Source organism: Rutidosis leptorrhynchoides, chromosome 4 (assembly GCF_046630445.1).
Source record: "Rutidosis leptorrhynchoides isolate AG116_Rl617_1_P2 chromosome 4, CSIRO_AGI_Rlap_v1, whole genome shotgun sequence".
In the NCBI taxonomy this organism is placed as follows: Eukaryota; Viridiplantae; Streptophyta; class Magnoliopsida; order Asterales; family Asteraceae; genus Rutidosis; species Rutidosis leptorrhynchoides.
In genome coordinates, this window is record NC_092336.1 from 383,140,193 (window position 1) to 383,167,007 (window position 26,815).

At 35.3% G+C, this 26,815-nt stretch overlaps 3 protein-coding genes across 3 annotated transcripts; 1 reads left to right on the top strand and 2 right to left on the bottom strand.

Moving 5' to 3' along the window:
* Window positions 1-385: 385 nt before the first annotated feature.
* On the bottom strand, window positions 386-724 carry LOC139841875 (secreted RxLR effector protein 161-like). The gene has a single exon (XM_071832066.1). It carries the CDS (start codon window positions 722-724, stop codon window positions 386-388), a length of 339 nt encoding a protein of 112 aa, XP_071688167.1.
* Window positions 725-3,331: 2,607 nt separating this feature from the next.
* On the bottom strand, window positions 3,332-4,135 carry LOC139841876 (uncharacterized). The gene has a single exon (XM_071832067.1). It carries the CDS (start codon window positions 4,133-4,135, stop codon window positions 3,332-3,334), a length of 804 nt encoding a protein of 267 aa, XP_071688168.1.
* A 2,445-nt stretch (window positions 4,136-6,580) lies between these two features.
* Window positions 6,581-20,743, top strand: LOC139841877 (nuclear pore complex protein NUP214-like). The gene is given in 21 exon segments (XM_071832068.1): window positions 6,581-6,655; window positions 6,657-6,792; window positions 7,523-7,722; window positions 7,970-8,138; window positions 8,385-8,528; window positions 9,240-9,364; window positions 9,532-9,644; window positions 9,926-10,059; window positions 10,146-10,308; window positions 10,711-11,530; window positions 12,074-12,226; window positions 12,368-12,425; window positions 12,863-12,996; window positions 13,090-13,214; window positions 13,283-13,595; window positions 13,703-13,747; window positions 13,749-13,899; window positions 17,917-18,141; window positions 18,992-20,179; window positions 20,351-20,414; window positions 20,644-20,743. Coding segments are annotated over 21 exon segments (4,635 nt in total).
* Window positions 20,744-26,815: the final 6,072 nt, after the last annotated feature.

Sequence of the window (26,815 nt, forward strand, 5' to 3'; positions counted from 1 at the left end):
GGACGTTTTAGAATAACGATGTTATTCAAGGATTTAAACATACTAATAAAGAACACAACAATTATTAATGAGTATGATTATCTCCAATTACATCATATCATTTAATATAAATGTTGCTTAAATGTTCCAAATATTCAAATACATAAATTACAAACCAATCCAATCACATTCATAACGTAGTCCTATGGACCGAGCATGATCCTCGTGTTTTGATTGTGCCATGGCCTTTGTAAAAGGATCGGCAAGGTTTTGATCTGTGTGAACTTTGCGAATACAAACATCTCCGTTTTCCACTATGTGACGTATGTAGTGCAATCTCCTAAGGATATGTTTGGTGCTGTGATGCGATCTAGGTTCTTTTGCTTGAGCAATAGCACCATTGTTGTCACAAAAATATTTCTATGGGGTCTTCTATGCTTGGCATCACACCTAAATCAGTAATAAACTTTTTCATCCATGCAGCCTCTTGTGCGGCCTCCGATGCAGCAATGTATTCAGCTTCTGTAGTAGATTGTGCAACTACTTTCTGCTTAGAACTTTTCCAAGTTATAGCTCCTCTATTCAAGATAAAGACATATCCAGATTGTGATCGTGAATCATCTCTATCAGTTTGGAAGCTAGCATCTGTGTAGCACTTTGCAGTAAGATCTTCTTCCACACCACCATAAATTAAGAACATATCTTTAGTCCTTCTCAAGTACTTTAGGATGTTCTTGACAGCCATCCAGTGGCTTTCACCCGGATTTTGTTAGTATCTACTCGTCATGCTCAAAGCATACGATACGTCTGGTCTTGTGCATAACATGGCATACATAATGGATCCAATTGCAGAAGCATATGGAGTTCCATTCATTTGTCTAAGCTCATCATTTGTGCTAGGACTTTGAGAATTGCTCAATATTGTACCATGTGACATTGACAAAAATTCGCGTTTGGAATCTTGCATCTTGAATCTTTTTAGAATCTTTTCAATATATGCATTTTGGCTCAAACCGATTAGCCGCTTTGATCTATCTCTATGAATTTTTATTCCTAGAATATAAGCAGCATCGCCAAGGTCTTTCATTTGAAAACACTTCCCAAGCCAAGACTTTACCTTTTGTAAAGTTGGGATGTCATTTCCAATAAGTAGTATATCATCTACGTATAAGATTAAAAATACTACTATGCTCCCTCTAGCCCTTTTGTAAACACATGGCTCATCTTCATTTTTGATAAAATCAAACTCTTTTATTTTCTCATCAAAATGAAGATTCCAGCTTCTAGATGCTTGCTTTAATCCGTAAATGGCTCTTTTAAGCTTACACATTTTATTAGGATACTTAGAATTTACAAAATCTTCTGGTTGTTCCATATAGACATCTTCACTTAAGTGTCCATTAAGGAATGCGGTTTTGACATCCATTTGCCATATCTCATAGTCATAATATGCGGCTATGGCAATGAGTATTCTAATTGATTTTAGCATGGCTACTGGAGAGAAAGTTTCGTCATAGTCAATACCATGAGTTTGAGTGAAACCTTTCGCCACTAGTCTTGCCTTAAATGTATGTACATTTTCGTCTATATCAGTTTTCTTCTTGAAAATCCATTTGCTCCCAACAGCCTTGCTGTCAGGTGGTAGATCAACTAAGTCCCATACTTCGTTGTCATACATGGACTGCATCTCATCATTCATTGCTTCATGCCATTTCTTAGATTCGGGATCTAATGTAGCATCTTTGTAGTTAGTGGGCTCACTTTCATCTACCAAGAAAATTTCATCATATCTTTCGGGACTATGACGAGGTCTACTAGATCTACGAAAGTCTTGTGTTACTTCAGGTTCCTGAGCAACCAATTTTTCAGGTTCTTCAACAGTTTGTTGATAGCTAGTGCCAACCTCAGGTGTGATATTTTGTGGTTCTTGAATTTCTTCAAGTTCTACATTACTCCCACTTGCTTTATTTAATAGAAACTCCTTTTCTAGAAAAGTAGCGTGTCTAGAAACAAACACTTTGTTCTCGGTAGGATTGTAGAAATAATATCCCATAGAATCCTTTGGGTATCCCACAAAAATGCATTTGATAGATCCGGGATCAAGTTTGTTGGAAGTTTCTTGTCGAACATGAGCTTCGCAACCCCAAACTTTCAAATAAGATAAATTTAGAACTTTTCCATGCCATAACTCGTATGGTGTCTTATTCACCTTTTTGGTTGGTACCATATTTAATATGCGAGCAGCTGATAATAAGGCATAGGTCCAGAAGGATGGAGGAAGTGTAGTATGATTCATCATAGATCGAACCATATCAAGTAATGTTCAGTTCCTCCTCTCAGAAACACCATTATGTTGTGGTGTTCCGGGTGGTGTGCGTTGTGAAATAATTCCACAATTCTTTAGAAGATCGTCAAACTCTTGATACAAGTACTCACCTCCTCGATCTGATCGAAGGGCCTTTATCGTTTTGCCGAGCTGATTTTGAACCTCATTTTAAAACACTTTGAATGTTTCAAATGCCTCATGTTTATGTTTCAATAAGTAAACATAACTAAATCTACTAAAATCATCAGTAAATGTAATGAAGTATCTTTCACCATTTCTTGACATAGTTCTAAAAGGACCGCATACATCGGAATGTATAAGTCCCAAAAGATCCTTTGCTCTTTCTCCGGAACCGGAGAAAGGTGCCTTTGTCATCTTCCCGCTTAAACAAGATTCACATACACCAAATGACTCAGAGTTAGTTGATTTTAAAATTCCATCAGATTGGAGTTTGGTTATGCGTTTCTTGTTTATGTGACCAAGACAACAATGCCATAGATAAGTTTGATTCAAGTCATGCTTGGATCTTTTAGTGTTTATGTTATACATAGAACTATTATTGGATGAATCTTGTATGTCAACTTCATATATGCCATTGTGAGCCCGTGCCTCAAAATAAAAAACATCTTTATTGAAAACTGAAATATTACCATTAGGAAAAGCATACGAGTATCCAGATTCATACAAACGTGCAGCTGAAATAATGTTCCTAGTTAGACTAGGGACATAATAACAATTATTTAATATTAAGTACATGCCATTTGGTAACAAAAGTTCATAAGTGCCTATTGCTACGACCGCAACATGTGCTCCGTTGCCAACATGCAATACCAAATCGCCTGGTTTCAGCTTCTTAATCTTTCTTAGTCCCTGCACATTATTACAAATGTGAGTTCCACAACCAGTATCAAATACCCATGAATTACTAGAGAATGCAAATAGTTCTATCATATAGATACCTGAGGTGCTAGCATTGCTAGATTTTGTCTTTTTCAGCTCTGCAAGGTAAGTAGGGCAGTTTCGCTTTCAATGACCAATTTCTCCACAATGGAAACAAGTGGCATCTTTGGCAGGTTTTTCTTTCTTCTTAACAGAATCCTTTGGGACAAACTTTTTGCCTTTATAGTTGCCTTGACTCTTAGGTTTGCCTTTACCTTTGCCTTTGGCTTGTGGCTTTTTGATTTTTCCTTCCCGAATCATGAGGACTTCAGAGGGTTTGGATGGAATATTCTTCTCGACAGTCTTAAGCATTAAATGCAACTCCGAGATAGATTTCTCCAAATTGTTCATATTGTAGTTCAAGACGAACTGGTCATATGACTTTGGTAGTGAGTTGAGGATCAAGTCTATTGCCAACTCAGGACCAATGGAAGATCCAAGCCTCTCAAGCTGATCTATGTAGCTCTTCATTTTTAGAACATAAGAGCTTACAGATGTCCCCTCTGTCATCTTGCATGCGTGTAACGCTCTGACAGTTTCAAAGCGTTGTTGCCTAGCTTGTTGCTGGAACATTTCCTTTAGCTGCTTAAGCATCTCAAAGGCATCATGATGTTCCAGGTCCTTTTGCAAGTCTGGAATCATGGTGGCTAACATGAGGCAAGCTACCTCTGTGGAGTCATCTGTGTGCTTAGTCCAAGCATCTCGGATGCTCTTAGTGGCATTAGCAGGGGGTTCCTCGGGAACGGGTCCATCAAGTATATACGACTTCTTTTCGACTTTGAGAACAAAATTATGATACCAGTCTAAGAAGTCCGTATCATTGAGTTTTTCCTTCTCTAAGACAGATCTTAGAGAAAGGTGGTGAACGGGTGTAGTTGCATTGGGTGACATCTACAAAATTAACAAAGTTCTTTTAGTATTTTAATATTTGATCCTTTAATAATTAATTACCCTAACTTTCTTATGAAAAATTAATTTCTTAAAGGCTAGAATCCAAGTTGCATTTAACCTTGAGTGGTTGGCTGATGCTCTCTCCACTAAGTTTAAATCAACAAGGTAGGTAGCGATTACCAATTGCAAGTCTAATACAATTTCTATATCTTAATGGGATCCTTAACAACAATTGTCAACTGGTATGTTTAATCCCATCTATGCCTTGGGTATCTTGTGTTTGGCTGATGCTCTCTCCACAAGAAGCACCAATTAAGTTGTCTTATTTAAAACCTATGGTGTTCGGCCCAAGACTGTCATGGGAATCGCGAAACTCCATCTCGGTAATCACAAGACGACCGTGGTGGTTGGCTGATGCTCTCTCCACAACGACGTACAAATGACAAGCGAGTGTCTTAAAAAGATGGCATAAACTTACATTTTTAAAAGGGATTTTGTGTTTTGTATTATTTCAATTTGACAAAACATTTCGTATAATAATTGTTGCACGCATTCAACAATATATTATACGTATACTTTAGATAAAATCATATTTTATATGTTGGTCTTGAGTTTATAGAATCTCTATTTTAGTCACTCACGACGTGTCCAATTTTAAACTAATATCCTATATTAATATGTATATATTGAGCACTCTAACTTAAGACCAATTTTAGTTTCTAATAAAACTCATTTTATTTAAAACTTTATACAAGAGTTTGGTTTAAATTTATTAAATTCATAATTTATTAAAATTCATAATTTTAATGTCAATTTTGAGCTTTGTGTAAAAACTCCTTTTTATTAAAACTCAATTTATACTTTTATGAAAAACCATTTTCAAAATTATATATAAATTTACCAAACTCTTATTTGTGTTTGATTTGTTAAAAAAAAAAATTATTTTCTAGCATGCAAATATCCTATATTCAAACATGCAACATACAAACATAAACACAATAATTAATAGGTGCATAGCCAAGCCTTTTTCTAATCGATTTTCGTGAGCCAAACGAAGGGACCGGGTCAATCTAAGGACATAACAAATATCCATGCTCCATTGTGATGTCTTGAAGCTCCCACTTGCCTAGTCAACATTTGATGTTACAAATGGCTCCAAAATTGCTTAGAACTCCATCTTGAATTTTCTTCATGTCTTGTTACATTTTATAGATAAAATATACAAGTTTACACTAATACTTTTACATCTCAAAATTAAACAAAACATGAAAAATAAAATTATTACAAACCATTATAAATGAAAGAATAATTTACAACTCAATCGAATTTCAACATCACCAAACATCACAAAATGGTCTAAAGGCTTTCTATGCACCATGCAACTTAATATATCAACTAGTGTATATATATAGCAACTTCTACAACCATACATGCATATAAAAGGAATGGTTGTAGTAAATAAAATAACTAAGTTGCATTTTAGAAATCTACAACTTTTCCTTTTTAGAAAAAAAAAAGTTGTTTATTTCTAATAATAAGAACAAGTTCTTATTGTATATAACATAAGTTTCTTAACACATGCAAAAGCGGCTCTTGTACCACTGAAGGGGTTTGTATAAAATTTCTTAAAACAATTTTGCAGCGGAAGCGCGTACAACAATTTTTAAACCTTTCAAAACTCCCCACCAAGGATCCAATTGCATGTTGTTAAGAAAACTAAATAATAAATAGTGAGTTTAAAGACTACAACCTTTGAAGACTTTGAACTTAAGAAAAAATAAATGCTTATGATGTATGAGCCAAAATAGCCTCCCTCTATCGGTAATCCACACTTGAGCAAAATTCCAATACCAAATGAATGCTAGTTCTTCTCAACCTTTTAAGACTTAACTTTAACTCCTAACTCTTTTACTTACTAAAAGACTTGCTTTGAAGTTATTTTCATGTAAGAAATGAAAGCACATGGAAACCCTTTTATTTTCATTGTGAATGTAAGTCTCTTTTCTTTTGCAAGTGTAAGTATATGTATATTCCAAATGTATGTTAGTTTTACTTATTTTAATAAGTGCACTTACACTTAAAATACATAGAGTAAAAGTTAACAAAAATAAAGGTAGACAAGATGATGACATTAGATTATAATTATTCTTCCACCATCTCCATTATGCAAAGATGGTGTCCACCTCATTAATTTAATCCATACATTTGTCATATATATTTGTCAAACAAATATAACACAATCTTAAATGTTACATGCAACATTACTAGACTATGTGTATATATATTGATACTTCACTATACATAATTATTTCATCCAAATAATAATGTTATCATAAAAATAAAAATTATGGTTGATTATATTTAAATCACATTTAAATATATACTTGGTATATAATTGCTCTGTAATCTTGTAAGTTAAGTTCACATTAATAACCAACACCATCAATGGCGGAAACTCACACATTAAACGTCATCAGAGTCGAAGAAGAAATCGAAGGAGACCAAACTCCTACTAATAACTAACAGATTCAGTAAAATTGGGGAACATATTTCCATCGCATCCGATGCCGATTTCAAATTCGACGTAAACAGTCTTCCATCTTGTCCGTTGGCTGTCTCGCAACGATTTGATGCCATTTTTGTTGCTCACTCGTCAGGTGAGAGTGATTTATTATGTTGAATTTTTTAGTTTATTAGGGTTTGTATGTAGTACTGATGTATCGAAGCATTTACAGTCCTAATATGAGATTTAGTTAATTTTTTTTATTAATTCACTTACTCGTATTATTTTAGTAATGGAAGGCTACTTAGGGCTATATGCTGTACTGAAGCCAATATAGTTTTAGAATTCTAATATTGTTTAGTTTTAAATGTATGTTTGCTGTTTTATAAAGCTGCTATGAGGTTTTTGAATTCAAAAGAGGTCATTTTGAACTAAAAAATTATTTTGATTATGAATCTTCAATTATTACATTTGATGTTAGAGTGTGAAGAGCATATTAAAATAAGGTTGTGTTGAATTTGTTCCAAAGTTATGTATGTAGTACTTGGTATAATGTAGTTAGGGAGTTACTATCTTTCAAGAACATAAATATTTAGAAGCTATTGGCTTATTCATAATGTTGTATCACTTGGATTGGATGCGGCTAGGTTTTGTGTTGTAGATTTGATAAACACAAGTTATTTCACGGTAAAAGCTACTGAAAATCGTTGGTGCTAAATATGTACCAATTTATGTTTGTGTACAGCAGTTAGAAAATTACAACTTGGAAAGCCATATGTCAAAGTTATTTTATCTTCAGGAGAAATGAAATTTGGAACATAGTTTTTACTTTTTAGAAACTTTTCATATTTTCAATAATATTACTTAACTTGGGTTGGTGCTAGGGTTTTGTGTTGCTAAGATGAAAGATGTTGTTGAAGAGTTGACAAAGGGAGGTATTGGTTCTTGTGTACAGGAGCCAAGTGTTGTAGATGTTTCTATTGGAAAGGTTTCCATATTGGCATTATCTGCTGACTCTTCAATGCTTGCTGCAACTGTTGGTTTCAAGCTTTATTTTTTCTCAGTGGCTAGTCTTCTTAATAAGGTTAGCGGTTGCTTTTGTTATTTCATTAGTAAACCTCTAACCTGGGGTTACATGCATTAGTCAGAAAATGATTGTTGCTGGTTGGTTAAGCTCTCAAAGTCTACTTCTTTTTTCTTTGTTGACATTAAAAATTATATTTTAGACTAGATTTTGAGTGATTATAGTATGGCTTTTTGATGTGGATCAAGAAATATATTGTTTATGAATTGATGCAATGCCTTTGTGAGTTTGATTTCTTTTATTTTAGGATCATGAACCGTCTTTCATAAAATCGCTTGATGGCTCTAGCTACTTCAAGGACATGCAGTGGAGTCCTCATTCGGAGGACCAATATGTTGTTCTTGCAAGTGATGGTAATTTATACCGTGGAGCTGGCCAAGACGAACTTAATAATCTTATGAACAAGGTTGATGCTGGTAAATTTGATAATCTTTAATCTTGATGATTTTCTTTGTTTGGTTTAATAGGAAATAGCCTGTACTCGCCTTTGTGTTGATCTTGAAAAAATCTTATTTGTTGAGTAGATAACGCAAGAGAATTTAAATATTTCTTTTTATTTTTAGTATGAGCATATGAGGTGCAGTTTGATATGTGAAACAATAGAAGAGCTAGTGAGAATGATTTGTCTTATTAATCTTGCGATTTCTTTTCTTTTGGTATAGCTACTTGGAGCATTACTGAAAAATCTCTTGCTGTGGCAAAATATGGCTACTTGCACATATTATCATCGAAGTTTGAAGAAAAGTTGCGGATAAAGTTACTGTTCGATTCAATGGTTGATGATAATCTGGATTGTGTTGTTAAAGGTATATCACTATCTGAATCGTGGATCCTCTAACTTTGTGCATTTGCATGCATCATCCATGTACTATTTATCTGTATAAATTGTTCTTGTTCTTTTCTCGAACAATTGTATGCCTCAGTTGCCAAAGATTACTGATTGGCTTGTTGGTCCATTGCTTTTAAAGTGCTTCTTGTTCTGGGATTCAAATGATAACACCGTTTTGAAACTGCAAAGAAGTTCACAGCATTGTCTCTAAATTACCATAGGGTCAAAGTCTGCCTGATCACTGTATAATTTACTTGGATGTTAGCCTAAGGTTTCGAGCTTTTAAATGCAAGTTGAATAGCTTTTATTGGCCTCTATTTACCTTTTTTTATACCTGCAACTAGATCAAATACTATCAGCGTACTGCTGTTATCTTGTTTACGCACCCTCCCACAAAATCTAGGAAAATGATCATTTTGTTACACTGCTTTAGTGGTGCGACATTACATCACATTACTACAAGAATTCATCTTTCGCTTACACATATAGTTTTTATCATGATTATGTAAGGGGCTAGCTTTATTTCAGTACCTAGTATAGGATCAATGTTATAACGGGTAAAAACTGAAAGGGATATGTGCAGACACAATATTTATTTAAGCTCTTTTCTTTACAAGGATGTTATTGTATGTGTTAGTGTTTACAACTTGAGATGGAGTCTAAGGTGTATTTGGCGCATTTTTTGCAGTTGATTTTGTCAGATGGGTTCGTCCAGATTGTCTCATGTTGGGTTGCTATTGTCTGAATGCTGATGTGAAGGAGGAGAATTATCTGCTTCAACTCATCAGTGTCAAAGATGGTAAAAGTACAAGTGTAAGTAAAACAGTTTAGTATTTTTTTGGTATGAAGGAGATAAAATGTGAGCATTTTCAGCGTCTTCTTCATTGTCATTTCTTTTCCCTTTTCCGATCCATAATGTCTTATGAGTTTATTGAAAGTGGATTAGCTTAGGTTGATCAAACAATTTTGTTGTTTTACAGCCTTCTTCCAGTCCAGTGGCATTGACCTTTAATGACGTGTTCATTGCTATAGATGATGGTACCGTCCCGCCTGGAAGTGGACCCTATACGTTCACGAGTTACTTGGAGGAACTGTACGTTTTTGTGTTTTGAGATTGCCAATTATTTTAGAAGTTTTGCTCTGAGATTTCCAAACGTTCCAGATTTTTTTATTTGTATGTTGGATGTCAGGAAGATGGGATTATATCATTTTTTTACTGTAAAAGCTGGTATATTTTCATTACATAATCCGTCAATGAGTTTGGTGTAGACACTGATATGGTTCAGAAATCGGTTTTGTGTAACCATTATCTGTTTAGCATGATCTTCCATACAAACATGTTAATCACTTGTTTTTCTTTTGAATCATACACAGTAAACTTGCATTTGTTGCTAATAAGAACACCAATGAACATATTGTGCTATTTGCTTGGTCGTCAGATATGGAGAATGGAGCCTCAAAGATAGAAATAGAAACTGAAGCATGGTTTCCAACAATTCCTCTTCAAGGTAACGCTAGCATCTGCTTAATAGTTATGTTGATGTTATTGTTTAATGATGTTTTTTCTTTTAATTAAAGCTGCTTAATACATCAGCTAACGATGATGAGAATATGATCCTGGGGCTCGCATTCAACAAAGTTCACAAGGATGAGACAGTTACACTCCCATGTGGTGATGGAGATACAAGAGTTGCACCTTATGGCATTCTTCTGTGCCTTACCGTTGATGGAAAACTTATAATGTTTCCTTTTGCCAGGTATTTTATGTGTGTTTGTACATAATTTTCATTATTTGGCTTGATTGGGCTATAACTTAAGCAGAATATACTTGGCGGTGGGTCAGGCGGGTAGGGTAACAGCTCAAAACTGGTTGTTTGGTAGTACTGGGTCAAAACAAGCTGCGCCTGGTTGGATGGTGATGTGCGAATTATTTTACAAAAACATCGTAATGACAATAATAATCTAATTCTTTGAAGTAAAATGTTTAGAAGGTTGTATGTGTTTAAGTTAGACTCTGGATGAATTCTAACCCATTTGTTGAGTTCCCACTAAGCTACTCTTTTTGTTCTATTGTTGTTTAAAAGAAACTCAAATTGACCCTCTCATCAATGAACGGGTCGTAATTGTCACCTCTGATGTTTAGCATACTTCTTATGTAGTGCCACAGGCCCTTCAGCACTGCCAAAGGATTTTAATCCTGTATATGATGAAGAAGTGGAGTCACCTATTCTCAGTTCTCAGCATCCCGTGACAAATATTTTTAATGATAAGAACGAAAGTGAGGGTGAGGCTCTACAAACTCAGAAAATTGAAGACAGTTAACCAAGTAAGAAAGCAATTTCTCATATATTTAGAGATGATACGCAACAAGATGCTTTTGTTATAAAGCCGAATAGTAACAAAGATGAAGGGCAGTCACTTTCTTTACAGAAACAAGAAAACAATTATGAGACCGCATTGCTTAAAGCATCTGCACCTGATAATCTTTTAACTAAAGAAGTTGATACAATCAAAGAAAAACCTGATTTTGTTTTAAAGTCTGCAAATGATAAATTAAATAAAGCACCTTTTGGAGCTTCAAGTGGATCATTCGTTTCCTCTAATGTTTTTGCAACACAATCTTCATTGGGATCATTTTCTATTAAAGAATCATTTTTTTCTAGAACTTCTGATGTGAAGTCTTTTCAATCACCTCATTCTGCTGTTCAACGAAATCCACCCGTTACCACGCATGTTCCTTCTGGTCCTCAGAAATTTTCATTTTCCAAAATGACTTCTAGTTCGTCGGCCTCAACCAATCTTTTTTCAAAAGGAGCTTCAACTGGAGCTGCAGTTACCAAATCGGTGTTTGTTGTTTCTGATGCACAATCAAATTTGGAAAAAACTTCTAACTTTAAGTTTTATGAGAAGGGAAATCTTAACCAGCACACTCCGTCAAGATGTATAAATTCTGAGCCAAATCTATCAGAACAACACAGTGTAAATATTCTACCTTTTCAATTTAATGTTTTCTAATTTTGGCTATATATGAATATTTGATTTCCACCAGGAGCTTTAGTTGGGCGTGTGTTGGTCATTGAGGTTATTATCCATATACATCCATACTCATGTTCACCCAGTGACTCATTAAGATATTAAATTATGTGCTAACTAACTAATTTTTACTTGTTTTAAGTTACAATTGCATAAAAGGATGGTTGTGTACCTTAATAATAGATGATCAGCAGTTAGTTGCTTTGTGTATTGCATAAGTCACATCCCTAAATGGTTAAGTTGTTTTGCAGCATTTTAAAAGGGAGATTTTGCTTTTGGTTTGGGTTTGACTAAGAGATAGGTTTCATTTATGTGCATATTTGTATAATGTTTCTTTTCATCATATTGGAGTCTTTCTTATCAGCTGTTAATAAGTTTTTTGTTTCTTTGCATAACACAAACACTAGGTTCACTATTTAGCTATTAGACCAAAAAGCTCTAATCCCTTAAAACTTTTTTGTTTAGCAATCGAGTCTATATTTTATTCAGGTTGAAGAGATGGCGAAAGAACTAGACACTTTGTTGGATTCTATTGTGGGACCAGGTGGTTTCTATGATGCCTCTGTTGCTGTATATAAACCATCCATTGCAGCACTAGAACAAGGCATTTGGCTACTGTCAGACAAATGCCAAAAGTCGACCGTGAGTTCATATATCTACTCTTATTCTTAATCTATAATTTGCCATTTTAGCTCCTACGTGAACTGTTCTCTTATATCATATATCATTTATTTTGTTAATTTTTTGTTTTTGTTTTTGGTAATTACTATGCTGACCTTGTAGGACACATTGCATCGAGCAATGGAAGAGGTTCAATTTCTTCTTGACAAGACGGTTCAAGGTATCTTAAGTTATGGAGTTAATCTTCAAAATGCTTAGTTTTGAGTATAATAGGACAAAATATTAAAAATGGTCCATGTGGTTTGTATCAGTTGTGGTTCCTGAACTTTCTTTTCCGTCAAGTATGGTCCCTGTGATATGCATTTGAATCACTGATGGTCCCCATGGTTTGCATTTTGAATCACCGATGGTCCTTGTGGTTTGCATTTTTTCGTCAAAGATGGTCCCTGAGATATGCACCATAGGGACCGTCAGTGATTCAAAATGCGAACCACGGGGACCATCCTTGATGAAAAAAAGTTCATGGACCACCAGTGATTTCTGATACAAACCACAAGGACCATTCTTGATATTTTGTCGTATAATAGTTTACAAGTTGATGTCAGTCTATATACTTTGTATGGTGCTTTAGCTAAAAATTTTTTCTTTCTTAAAAAGTTTTGGCGAGAAAAGTATATATGGAAGCAATTGTTAAACAAGCTACAGATAGTCAATACTTGGATATCTGGAATCGCCAGAAGTTGAGCTCTGAACTGGATATGAAAAGTAGACATATCTTAGAGATAAATAAGGTGTCCTTTTTTATGCGTTCCGATTTTTCTTTTCTTTCCTTTTTTATTTTAATGATAAAAAATAAATGTCACAGTGCCATTATTCTTTGCCAGAATTTGACAAATCAACTTATAGAACTTGAAAGGCATTTAAACACCCTCGAGCTCCAAAGATTTGGTAACAATAGTGATGTACAAATGAATCGCAGATCTTTCCATACAAAACAAAATACACCAAGGTACAAATTTTATTATAATTAAATTGATGGTTAAAAATGATTTTTATGAAATTAATGTTGATTTGCAGGCACATTCAGTCTTTTCACAGCCTACACAACACAATGAATGCACAGTTAACAGCTGCAGAGAAACTTTCTGAAAATCTTTTAAAGCAAATGGCTGTGCTTAGTATAGACACGGAGCCTGTGAAGAAAACAAATGTGCAAAAGGAGCTATTTGACACTATAGGAAACTCCTACAATACTACCGCTTTCACGAGTAAAGTTATAATGTCTTCAAATTCAGATTCTACCCATAAAGATATGAAGAAAAATGAACTAGGTACGGTGAAGAGTTTTGAACCAGAAACTGCAAGAAGGGGCAGATACTCGCTTGATAAGGTAACGTATTCTTTTAAATATCTCATAATAACATTTCTCGGTTATATTACTGGTGGCATGTTTTGTGTTAACACGTTGATATTCATACCCACAAACTTTTATTCCAGAACTGGGCTAGCATTGAACCTCCAAAAGCAACTGTAAAAAGGATACCTTTTGCAAGAGAACCGTCAGATGAGTCCTGGTAGATTAAGTTTACCATTTGGTACTCAAAAGTTTAATCAACGGTTGCCTGAACGTTCAGAGAGCTCTGTGATTTCTCACGGTTCTTCACATGGAGCCTTAAATATGTCTCAAAGCAGAGGTAAAAGTTTGACAGTGTTGTTGGTACTAGAGGTGTAAAGTGGGCGGGTAGAGCAGTGGGTCAAAACAGGCTGGGTCAGGTTAACTAAGAACTCTTTTCTATTTCAACTTCTATGAATAGTTCAAGTTAATGCATTAGTTACGATTACAGAGCAATTTTATCAAGATAAAATATGTAATTTTTGAATGAAACGATTCAGGAGAATATTGAAGATAAATATTTCTCAATGAATTATTTCACAAATGATACAGTATTTATAGAATACAATACAGAAACCCTAATGCTAAAAACCTAACGGGCCGAGCCCGTCTGTAAAGATGGGCTAATCCATATACATATATACATACAATCTAATACGCCCCCGCAGTTGGAACGGAAGTTACAGAACGAACGTTCAAGCTGGATTTGAAATCTGTAAATAATTGAGCAGGGAGTCCCTTCGTAAAAATATCAGCATACTGTGAAGTAGTAGGGACATGAAGAACACGAACATCGCCCGTAGCAACCTTGTCACGCACGAAATGTATGTCGATCTCGATATGTTTTGTGCGTTGATGTTGTACTGGGTTGGTAGAGAGGTAAACCGCACTGACGTTATCACAATAAACCAAGGTAGCATGAGAGAGCGGCGAATGAAGTTCGCGAAGTAAGTTGCGTATCCAACATGTCTCTGCAACTGCATTAACAACCGCTCGGTATTCAGCTTCGGTACTAGAACGAGACACGGTTGCCTGTCTTTTAGAAGACCAAGATAGAATATTATCACCAAGGAATATGCAATACCCAGATGTCGAGCGGCGAGTATCAGGACAACCTCCCCAATCTGCATCAGAGTAGGCAATGAGTTTCGTAGTGGAGGACGGAAAAATCTGAAGACCGTTATCAATTGTCCCACGAATATAACGCAACACGCGTTTAAGAGCACCAAAGTGAGGTTCTCTTGGGTCATGCATGTACAAACACAACTGTTGAACAGAATAAGTAATGTCAGGTCGAGTAAATGTCAAATATTGAAGTGCACCAGCCAAACTGCGATATAAAGTGGGATTCGTGACTGGAGGCCTATCAGGTCCGAGTTTGGACTTTGTATCAACAGGAGTGCTGCAGGGCTTACAATTAGACATATCAGCCCTATCCAAAATATTAAGTGCATATTTCCGTTGAGACAGAAACATGCCCTGTGTAGTACGAGTAGCAGATATCCCCAAAAAATAATTAAGCGGTCCAAGATCAGTCATGGCAAATTCCTTACCAAGAGAGGTTATAATCTTCTGTAGAAGAGAGGTTGACGAAGCAGTAAGAACAATATCATCCACATATAACAATAAATAAGCAGTATGAGTCCCATGTCGGTAAATAAACAACGATGAATCACAGCGGCTATGTTGAAAACCAACACGAAGAGCATACTGAGCAAATCTATGAAACCAAGTACGAGGCGCCTGTTTGAGACCATATAATGATTTGCGAAGATGACATACATAACATGGTTTCGTCGGATTATGAAACCCTGGAGGCTGCTGATGACATACATAATGATAATGCTAAAAACGAACATATATTTCATAGCATTATTCCTCAAGAAAGACAAGCTTTTAGTTGCAATTGTTCTATTTACAAGTGATATTCGTTTAAATAATAAAAGGTGAAGACAAAAGACAGATTCGACGAATTGAAGACGCAAACGACCAAAAAGCTCAAAAGAACAAAAGACAATCAAAAAGGTTCCAATTATTGATAAGAAACGTCTCGAAATCACAAGAGTACAAGATTCAAAACACAAAGTACAAGATATTAAATTGTACGCGAGGACGTTCGAAAATCCGGAACCGGGACTAGAGTCAACTCTTAACGCTCGACGCAACGGACTAAAAATTACAAGTTAACTATGTATATAAATATAATATAATATATAATTAATTATATTAATTATATATATATTATATATATATATTTAAAACCGTCGGCAGCAGGAAACTCCAAGGGGGAAAACTGAAAATACCTCTCCGCGACTCGCGGAGTTTTAAGGCTATTTGGCCGCGAGTCGCGGAGCCCCAAAAATCATTCCTGGCTATAAATCAACCCGAATTCTGATCAAAATATCATCATTTTTTTTCTTCTCTTCATACGAAGTAATATATTTATATTTATAATTTATATTTTAATTTTAATTATAATTCTAATAATAAGGGTATGTTAGCGAATGTTGTAAGGGTGTAAGTCGAAATTCTGTCCGTGTAACGCTACGCTATTTTTAATCATTGTAAGTTATGTTCAACCTTTTTATATTAATGTCTCGTAGCTAAGTTATTATTATGCTTATTTAAAACGAAGTAATCATGATGTTGGGCTAATTACTAAAATTGGGTAATTGGGCTTTGTACCATAATTGGGGTTTGGACAAAAGAACGACACTTGTGGAAACTAGACTATGGGCTATTAATGGGCTTTATATTTGTTTAACTAAATGAAAGTTTGTTAATGTTAATATAAAGATTTACAATTGGGCGTCCCTATAAATTACCATATACACTCGATCGGACACGATGGGCGGGGTATTTATTTGTACGAATAATCGTTCATTTAACCGGACACGGGAATGGATTAATAGCCACTAGAATAATTAAAACAGGGGTGAAATTACATTCAAGGGTAATTGGTGTAATTGTTAACAAAGTAGTAAAACCTTGGTTTACACGCAGTCGATAACCTGGTGTATTCATTAAACAAAGTATTAAAACCTTGTTACAATTCGAATCCCCAATTAGTTGGAATATTTATCTTCGGGTATAATAATAATTTGACAAGGACACTTGCAATTTATATTTATGACTGATGGACTGTTATGGACAAAAACCAGACGGACATATTGAATAATCCAGGACAAAGGACAATTAACCCATGGGCATAAAACTAAAATCAACACGTCAAACATCATGATTACGGAAGTTTAAATAAGCATAATTCTTTTATTTCATATTTTATTTCCTTTATTTTATATTTAATTGCACTTCTAATTATCGCATTTTATTAATTGTTAATTTATTTTATCGCACTTTTAATTATCGTACTTTTTAATTATCGCAATTTAATTTTTATCGCATTTTTATTATTCGCAATTTCATTATCATTATTTACTTTACGCTTTAATTTAAAGTCTTGTATTTATTTTATATTTTAAATTAGGTTTTAACTGCGACTAAAGTTTAAAAATCGACAAACCGGTCATTAAACGGTAAAAACCCCCCTTTATAATAATAATATTACTTATATATATATTTGTATTTTTAATAAAAGTAAACTAATATAGCGTTGAGCTTTGTTTAAAGATTTCCCTGTGGAACGAACCGGACTTACTAAAAACTACACTACTGTACGATTAGGTACACTGCCTATAAGTGTTGTAGCAAGGTTTAAGTATAGCCATTCTATAAATAAATAAATATCTTGTGTAAAATTGTATCGTATTTAATAGTATTTTCTGCTAAAATTATAAACTATTTTATATACACCTCGTTCGACATCACATAACCTGATAGATTATTTCAACAGCGGAGCGTGTAAGTCGGCGATGAAGAAAAGAAAATAAAAGAAATACTAGTAGGCTAGGGTTTCAAAGTGGGGAAGAAGAAAAAAAGAAAAGGATCGAGAAAAATACCGCTCTGATACCATGAAGATAAATATTTCTCAATGAATTATTTCACAAATGATACAGTATTTATAGAATACAATACAGAAACCCTAATGCTAAAAACCTAACGGGCCGAGCCCGTCTGTAAAGATGGGCTAATCCATATACATATATACATACAATCTAATAAATATATGCATTTAAAATAGATTTTGAGCCCCTTTCAATATTTTCCTCCTTTAGCTCTTTTTACCGACATGTTTAGAACTAAACGTAACTCAAATAAATCCACTTTCATGTTAACATGCTGAAATTCCCGTCTCGTCTATGTAGCTTTCACAGTCGTGCAATAATGGTAATGATCATAATTTGTTGACGTTTTGCAGGCAGCCAGGATACACAGATAAAAAGACGTTCCGAGGAACAGTCAAATTCTTCACCATGGAGTAATTACAGTTCAGATTCATCAAAATATCCTCTAACTTCACCAAAATCTAATCAACAGTCTCGGAGTTTCTTGGATCTTTCGTCAAATAACACAAAGTCAGTGGTGACAAATTTGTTTGAAAAAAAACCTACCGAATATACAGAATCTAATACTAATATGTTTGGCAAAACTAGCTGGAAGCTGCAAGCGTTTAGCTGAAGCTTTTTAAATGTATTTAATTATTTATCAAAGAAGCTGGAGCTGTTATAAAATAAGTAAAATGACAAAAATGGACACTAGAAAAAATACTTAAATATCATTATTTTAGTTTAATAAAACAGTCACTACCAAATAACCGAAAACGTATATAATACTACTAATAACCGAAAACATATATAATACTACTAAATTATTAAAGACGATCATTCCATAGTGAAGTAGCAATATTGTTACGAACATGTTTCATCTCATTCATTCTTCCTTAAAATAGTCCTTCGGTGCGTGTGTCATGATTATTAACATCATTAAACTCATCTCATGTTCTCTTTTAATTTGTACTCAGTAAACATTAGATGTAATCTTAGAGTTATTTCGTTACTTTTTTTCTTTTCTTGAAAAGCAAAATGGTTATTAAAATGGGGAAGAAGCATTAAAGATGTACACTAGGAGACCCACTAGAAGTGAGTTACATTTATGAGGCAAATCCTAACCGTGGAGGATTATTAACAGTGGGAGTATGTAAAGTATTGGAAAGGGTATTTGTGTAATTAACAAACAAAAAGCTCTTCTCAAAATTGAAACGCTTGAGAAGCTAGCGTTTAAAAATATGAGATTTTTAACATCTCTCAAAGCTAAAAGCTCTTTAATCAAACGGAGCTTTTTATTAATTAGAAGCTTTTTCATAAAAACTAAAAGCTAAAAGCTCCAAAAAGCTTTGTGCCAAACATGCCCTAAAGATACCAACCAAAATCCTATCGTAGCCGAAAGCCCTTCTATTTGGTCCAAAAAGTATCTAGAATCTCCATTTTTTGCAGTGCCGAGTGCCAGCTCATCCACCACCTTTTCAGGAAAAAGTTTCTCTCTGGAAGCTTCTAGAAGCGAAAGTCCATCTTCCATTGCAGTATCATCTGTTCCCGTTACTTTAGCATCATCACCCTTTTCTTTTAAAGATACCGCTTCATCTTCAAAATCTGCTACATCGCTCGGTAAATCATCAACCGGTTTCGGTAATAAAGAGAATGCTACTCAGACTGCCCCTCTTTTTGGACCTTTACCTTCTTCAACTAAACCCACATCGAGCATAGATTTGAATGTTCCCAAATCTGAACTGTCTGAAGAGAATCCAGATACAAGTGAAAGTTCTATACCTGATTTAGTTTTAACTCCCAATTTTGACTTCAAACTAAATGAGGAGGCTTCAAGTCAAACTTCAACAAGTTCCTTTTCAGCAAGTCAACTCAACATGACTCCTACAAGTAGTCCTGCATTATCAGCAACAAGTTTCAAACCAGAACAACAATCAATCCCTGTGGATGGGGTTGGTGGACAAATCAACGGTTCAGATGTTGCGGTTACACAAGAAGATGAGATGGAGGAAGAAGCTCCTGACATTGCTCAACTTACATTGGGAAATCTTGGTGGCTTTGGTCTCGGATCAAGCCCAAACCCGTCTGTACCCAAGCAGAATCCCTTCAGTGCACCATTTAGTAACGCACCAGCAAATACACCAATCACTTCTTTTACTCTTTCCGCACCAACTGGTGGACTTTTTAGACTTGCATTCTTTAACGTTGAATCTCAACAACCTTCCCAGCCACTTCAGCAGACAAGTATTGGTGCATTTTCTGGTGGCTTTGGGAGCAACAACAATCAAAGCAGTGATGGACAAGGGTTTGGACAGCCTGCTCGGATTGGATCTGGCCAACAGGCTTTAGGGTCGGTTCTTGGTTCTTTTGGACAATCGAGACAATTTGGTGCTGGTCTAGCTGGAAGTGTTGCTTCTCCAAGTCCATTTGGCAGTGGCTTTGGTGGCAATCAAACTTCTGGTGGTTTTGCCTCTGCTTCTTCAAATGGTGGTGGATTTGCTATTCTGGCCTCAGGCGGTGGTGGCTTTGGTGGTTTAACTGCAGGTGGCGGTGGTGGTTTTGCTGCTGCAGCCACTGGCGATGGTGGTTTTGGTGGTGCTCCAGTCATTGGTGGTGGATTTGGTGGATCGGCTACTGGTAATTGCTTTTCTACTGTACATTAATTTAATCTCCTATATGTAAAAGAGGTGGAATTCTTGACCCACTTCCTTATAAAGGTGTCAATTTGATTTTTGTTGCATCTTAAACTGGACAATAAAAAAGCTGTCTAATTAATGTTCCATTACTTTGTATGGTTAAATTGTTCAGGTGGCTTTGGAAGTTTTAGCAGTCAAGGAGGTGTTGTGATTAAGAGGGGATCGCCTGGACGTTGGTACACAAATTTGAGAGAAAATAACTCTATTACTCACAAGAATAGATTACAGAGTATTACAAAACTCAAATAAACAAAAAACTCTCAAACTAACACACTAGGAATTCTCACCACTCTCTAGGGTGTATTCACTCTTGGTTATGATTACACTTTAACTCACACACACTAACTAGGTGTGATTACACTTTTCTGAATGCATTACAATGAAGGTTTCCACCTCTATTTATAGGAAAAATTTGAGGAGGTTGAAAAGTGTGAACGCTAGATGGTGTGAACGCAGAAAAGGGTGGCTAGCCGTAATCGTTTCCAATTTGAATACTTCTATATGAGTTGTCAAACAAGTGGCTAGCCGTAATTGTTTCCAACTTTGCTTCTTCAACCGGCTTCTTTGAATATCTAGAAAAATCTAGATTACGGCTAGAATGGAAACATCTAGATGACGACATCTAGAAGATACGGCTGGAAATCATCAATTCTCCCCCTCCAGACGTATCCATAGAAAACATTCCGGTTATGTCTCTGCATAACTCTAACTTCTCTCGAGTCACCACCTTTGTTAACATATCCGCAGGATTCTCCTTTGTATGGATCTTCACTAGTCTCAACAGTTGTCGATCAATTACCTCGCGTATCCAATGATAGCGAATATCAATATGTTTTGTACGGGAATGGTACATGGAGTTCTTGCTCAAATCTAGAGCACTCTGACTGTCACAATATACCTTGTACTCCTTTTGCTTGATTCCAAATTCTTGGAGATAACGCTTTAACCACAACATTTCTTTTCCAGCTTCTGCGGCAGCAATATACTCTGCTTCAGTTGTGGATAATGCAACACACTTCTGTAGTCTTGACTGCCATGAAACAGCTCCCCCTGCAAAAGTGTAAATGAATCCTGAAGTAGATTTTCTACTATCAGGATCTCCAGCCATATCTGCATCTGTATAACCTTCCAAGATTGGATCAGCTCCCCCGTAACAAAGACATATCTTCGTTGTACCTTTAAGATATATGAGAATCCATTTTACCGCATTCCAATGCTCTTTCCCGGGGTTAGAGAGAAAACGACTCACTGTTCCTACTGCGTGAGCAATATCGGGTCTCGTACACACCATTGCATACATCAAACTTCCAACCGCTGAAGAATATGGTACTGACGACATCTCCCCGATCTCTTCCTTGGATGAGGGACAAGAACTCTTGCTTAACTTGAAATGGTTGGCTAATGGAATGCTAACAGGTTTGGCATTGTTCATATTGAATCGTGAAAGGACTCGTTCAATATACTTCTCCTGAGATAGCCATAACCTTCTATTCTTCCTATCTCGGGTAATCTGCATTCCCAAAATTTGTTGAGCCTGTCCTAAGTCTTTCATGTCAAAAGACTTAGAGAGTTCCTTCTTCAGCTGGTTGATCTTCGTTGCATCTTTCCCTACGATCAAAATATCGTCTACATATAGTAGAAGAGCAGCGAAATTTCCTTCAGAAAACTTCTGAATATAGACACACTCATCCGCTGCAGTTTTCTTGTACCCTTGACTCACCATGCACGAGTCAAACTTCTTGTACCACTGCCTAGGTGCCTGCTTTAAACCGTACAAACTTTTCTTCAGCTTGCATACGAGATTATCTCCTGAAACCTCAAAACCTTCTGGCTGCTCCATGTAAATTTCTTCATGTAAATCTCCATGAAGAAAAGCCGTCTTTACATCCATCTGTTCAAGCTCCAAGTTCATACTGAAATGTCCCGTTCTTATTGATTAAAAACGTTCCATATTAATTGATTTCGTTGCGAGGTTTTGACCTCTATATGAGACGTTTTTCAAAGACTGCATTCATTTTTAAAACAAACCATAACCTTTACTTCATAAATAAAGGTTTAAAAAGCTTTACGTAGATTATCAAATAATGATAATCTAAAATATCCTATTTACACACGACCATTACATAATGGTTTACAATACAAATATGTTACATCGAAATCAGTTTCTTGAATGCAGTTTTTACACAATATCATACAAACATGGACCCCAAATCTTGTCCTTATTTTAGTATGCAACAGCGGAAGCTCTTAGTATTCACCTGAGAATAAACATGCTTTAAACGTCAACAAAAATGTTGGTGAGTTATAGGTTTAACCTATATATATCAAATCGTAACAATAGACCACAAGATTTCATATTTCAATACACATCCCATACATAGAGATAAAAATCATTCATATGGTGAACACCTGGTAACCGACATTAACAAGATGCATATATATAAGAATATCCCCATCATTCCGGGACACCCTTCGGATATGATATAAATTTCGAAGTACTAAAGCATCCGGTACTTTGGATGGGGTTTGTTAGGCCCAATAGATCTATCTTTAGGATTCGCGTCAATTAGGGTGTCTGTTCCCTAATTCTTAGATTACCAGACTTAATAAAAAGGGGCATATTCGATTTCGATAATTCAACCATAGAATGTAGTTTCACGTACTTGTGTCTATTTTGTAATCATTTATAAAACCTGCATGTATTCTCATCCCAAAAATATTAGATTTTAAAAGTGGGACTATAACTCACTTTCACAGATTTTTACTTCGTCGGGAAGTAAGACCTGGCCACTGGTTGATTCACGAACCTATAACAATATATACATATATATCAAAGTATGTTTAAAATATATTTACAACACTTTTAATATATTTTGATGTTTTAAGTTTATTAAGTCAGCTGTCCTCGTTAGTAACCTACAACTAGTTGTCCACAGTTAGATGTACAGAAATAAATCGATAAATATTATCTTGAATCAATCCACGACCCAGTGTATACGTATCTCAGTATTGATCACAACTCAAACTATATATATATTTTGGAATCAACCTCAACCCTGTATAGCTAACTCCAACATTCACATATAGAGTGTCTATGATTGTTCCGAAATATATATAGATGTGTCGACATGATAGGTCGAAACATTGTATACGTGTCTATGGTATCTCAAGATTACATAATATACAATACAAGTTGATTAAGTTATGGTTGGAATAGATTTGTTACCAATTTTCACGTAGCTAAAATGAGAAAAATTATCCAATCTTGTTTTACCCATAACTTCTTCATTTTAAATCCGTTTTCAGTGAATCAAATTGCTATGGTTTCATATTGAACTCTATTTTATGAATCTAAACAGAAAAGTATAGGTTTATAGTCGGAAAAATAAGTTACAAGTCGTTTTTGTAAAGGTAGTCATTTCAGTCGAAAGAACGACGTCTAGATGACCATTTTAGAAAACATACTTCCACTTTGAGTTTAACCATAATTTTTGGATATAGTTTCATGTTCATAATAAAAATCATTTTCTCAGAATAACAACTTTTAAATCAAAGTTTATCATAGTTTTAAATTAACTAACCCAAAACAGCCCGCGGTGTTACTACGACGGCGTAAATCCGGTTTTACGGTGTTTTTCGTGTTTCCAGGTTTTAAATCATTAAGTTAGCATATCATATAGATATAGAACATGTGTGTAGTTAATTTTAAAAGTCAAGTTAGAAGGATTAACTTTTGTTTGCGAACAAGTTTAGAATTAACTAAACTATGTTCTAGTGATTACGAGTTTAAACCTTCGAATAAGATAGTTTTATATATATGAATCGAATGATGTTATGAACATCATTACTACCTCAAGTTTAGTAGGTAAACCTACTGGAAGTGACAAGAAATGATCTAGCTTCAAAGGATCTTGGATGGCTTGAAAGTTCTTGAAGTAGGATCATGACACAAAAACAAGTTCAAGTAAGATTTTTACTCGAATTAAGATAGTTTATAGTTATAGAAATTGAATCAAAGTTTGAATATGAATATTACCTTGAATAAGAAAGATAACCTACTGTATATAACAAAGGTTTCTTGATCTTAGATGATTACTTGGAATGGATTAGAAAGCTTAGAAGTAAATTAGTAACTTGAAGGGATTTTTGAAGTGTTCTTGAAGTGTTCTTCCTATGATGATTATAGCTTGATTCTTGAAGTGATTTTTGATGAAGATGATGATTAACTACTGGAAAAATACGTTCATAATAGTGTGTGTGTGTGTTGAGAGAGAATTAGAAAGAGAATTGGAAGTGAAATGGAGTGAAGGATGAGTGGTAATTGGTGAGTGGTGAGTGGGGTTAAAAGGAGTTCTAGTTAGTTGACTAGGTCATGGTAGAAGTTAAAATTGATTAGTCATACATGACATAATCAAGAGTGGAATCCCATGCTAGTTCCTATTGGTATATACTCATAGTAAGTACGTTTTGAAGCTGTGTATAATACGGATAAGAATACGACTAGAATTCTTGATGAAAGAAAAGAATGGAAAAGTAACTGTAACCATTTTCGTTAAGTATGAGTGTTTTGATATATGTCTTGAAGTCTTCCAAAAGTATTTTAATACATCTAAATACACTACATGTATATACATTTTAACCGAGTCGTTAAGTCATCGTTAGTCGTTACATGTAAGTGTTGTTTTGAAACCTTTAAGTTAACGATCTCAATTAATGTTGTTAACCCATTGTTTATTATATCTAATGAGATGTTAAATTATTATATTATCATGATATTATGATATATTAATATATCTTAATATGATATATATACATTTAAATGTCGTTACAACGATAATCGTTACATATATGTCTCGTTTCGAAATCCTTAAGTTAGTAGTCTTGTTTATATGTATATAACTCATTGTTAATATACTTATGGAGATACTTACTTATCATAATCTCATGTTAACCATATGTATATCCATATATATATCGTCATGTCGTTTTTACAAGTTTTAACGTTCGTGAATCGCCGGTCAACTTGGGTGGTCAATTGTCTATATGAAACATATTTCAATTAATCAAGTCTTAACAAGTTTGATTGCTTAACATGTTGGAAACATTTAATCATGTAAATATCAATCTCAATTAATATATATAAACATGGAAAAGTTCGGGTCACTACACATACTTGCGACCAAACTAAGTATGACTCTAATTGAAGTCATCTTGACTACTGGTGAAAATATCTCGTCAAAATCAATCCCTTTCTTCTGTTGGAATCCTTTGACTACGAGTCGTGCTTTGTATTTCACCACTTTTCCACTGCCATCCTTTTTCAGCTTGAATACCCATTTATTTTTCAGTGCTTTCTTCCCTTGTGGAAGTTCTACGATCTCATAAGTCTGATTTTCTGCAGAGAATCCATCTCATCCTGCATTGCGAGCAACCATTTTTCTTTGTCCTTATGAGATACTGCTTCATGAAAACTCTCTGGTTCTCCATCTTCAGTAAGAAGAAGGTACTCAGATTCTGGATATCTACTCGATGGAATCCGACCTCGTTCAGATCTACGAACTTCTGGAATATACTGAGGAGATCCACCATCATCTTCGCCTTGTGATGGTCCTGGAACGTCTGGCAGATGAGGTTGTGGCTCCCCCTGCTCAGCACCGTCATTTTCCTCATTATCTTCTACTTCCGGTGTTTCATCTTGCACTGTATATTCATTTCTCATGAATGATTCTGTTGTTGCCTCTGGCACCTGAGCAGCAACATTTGATTTCTGAGATATTGTGGGCTTTTCAATATCATCTATTGTCTGACTTTCATGGAACACTACGTCCCTACTTCTGATCACCTTTTTCTCCTTTGGATCCCATAATCTGTATCCAAATTCTTCATCTCCATAGCCTATGAATATGCATGGAGTGGTCCTTGCATCCAGCTTCTGCCTGAGCTCCTTGGATACATGTGCGTACGCCAAACATCCAAATACTCTTAAGTGAGAGTATGATGGATCCTTTTCAGACCAAAGTTTCTCCGGAACTTCAAAATTCAGTGGTACTGATGGAGATCGGTTGATCAAGTAACATGCGGCTCTGACTGCTTCTCCCCAGAATGGCTTTGGCAGCTTAGCCATACTGAGCATGCTCCGAACACGTTCCATGATTGTTCGGTTCATTCTTTCTGCTATACCATTGTGTTGAGGGGTACGTGGAACTGTCTTCTCATGTCGGATGCCATATGATCTGCAATAGGCATCGAACTGCCTGGAAGAGTATTCACCGCCGTTGTCGGATCGAAGACACTTTAACTTCTCTCCTGTCTCACGTTCTACCATGACATGGAACTGTTTGAAGTAATCGAAAACCTGGTCCTTCGTCCGCAAGAAATATACCCACACCTTTTGAGAAGCATCATCGATAAACGTTAGAAAATATCGATTGCCGCCAATTGATTCGACCTCCAAGGGACCGCAAACATCAGAGTGCACCAGACTGAGTAACTCTGATCTTTTCTTTGAAGAGGAATTAAACGAGACTCTATGCTGCTTACCAAACAGACAATGATTGCAAGGATTTAGTGCAACGTC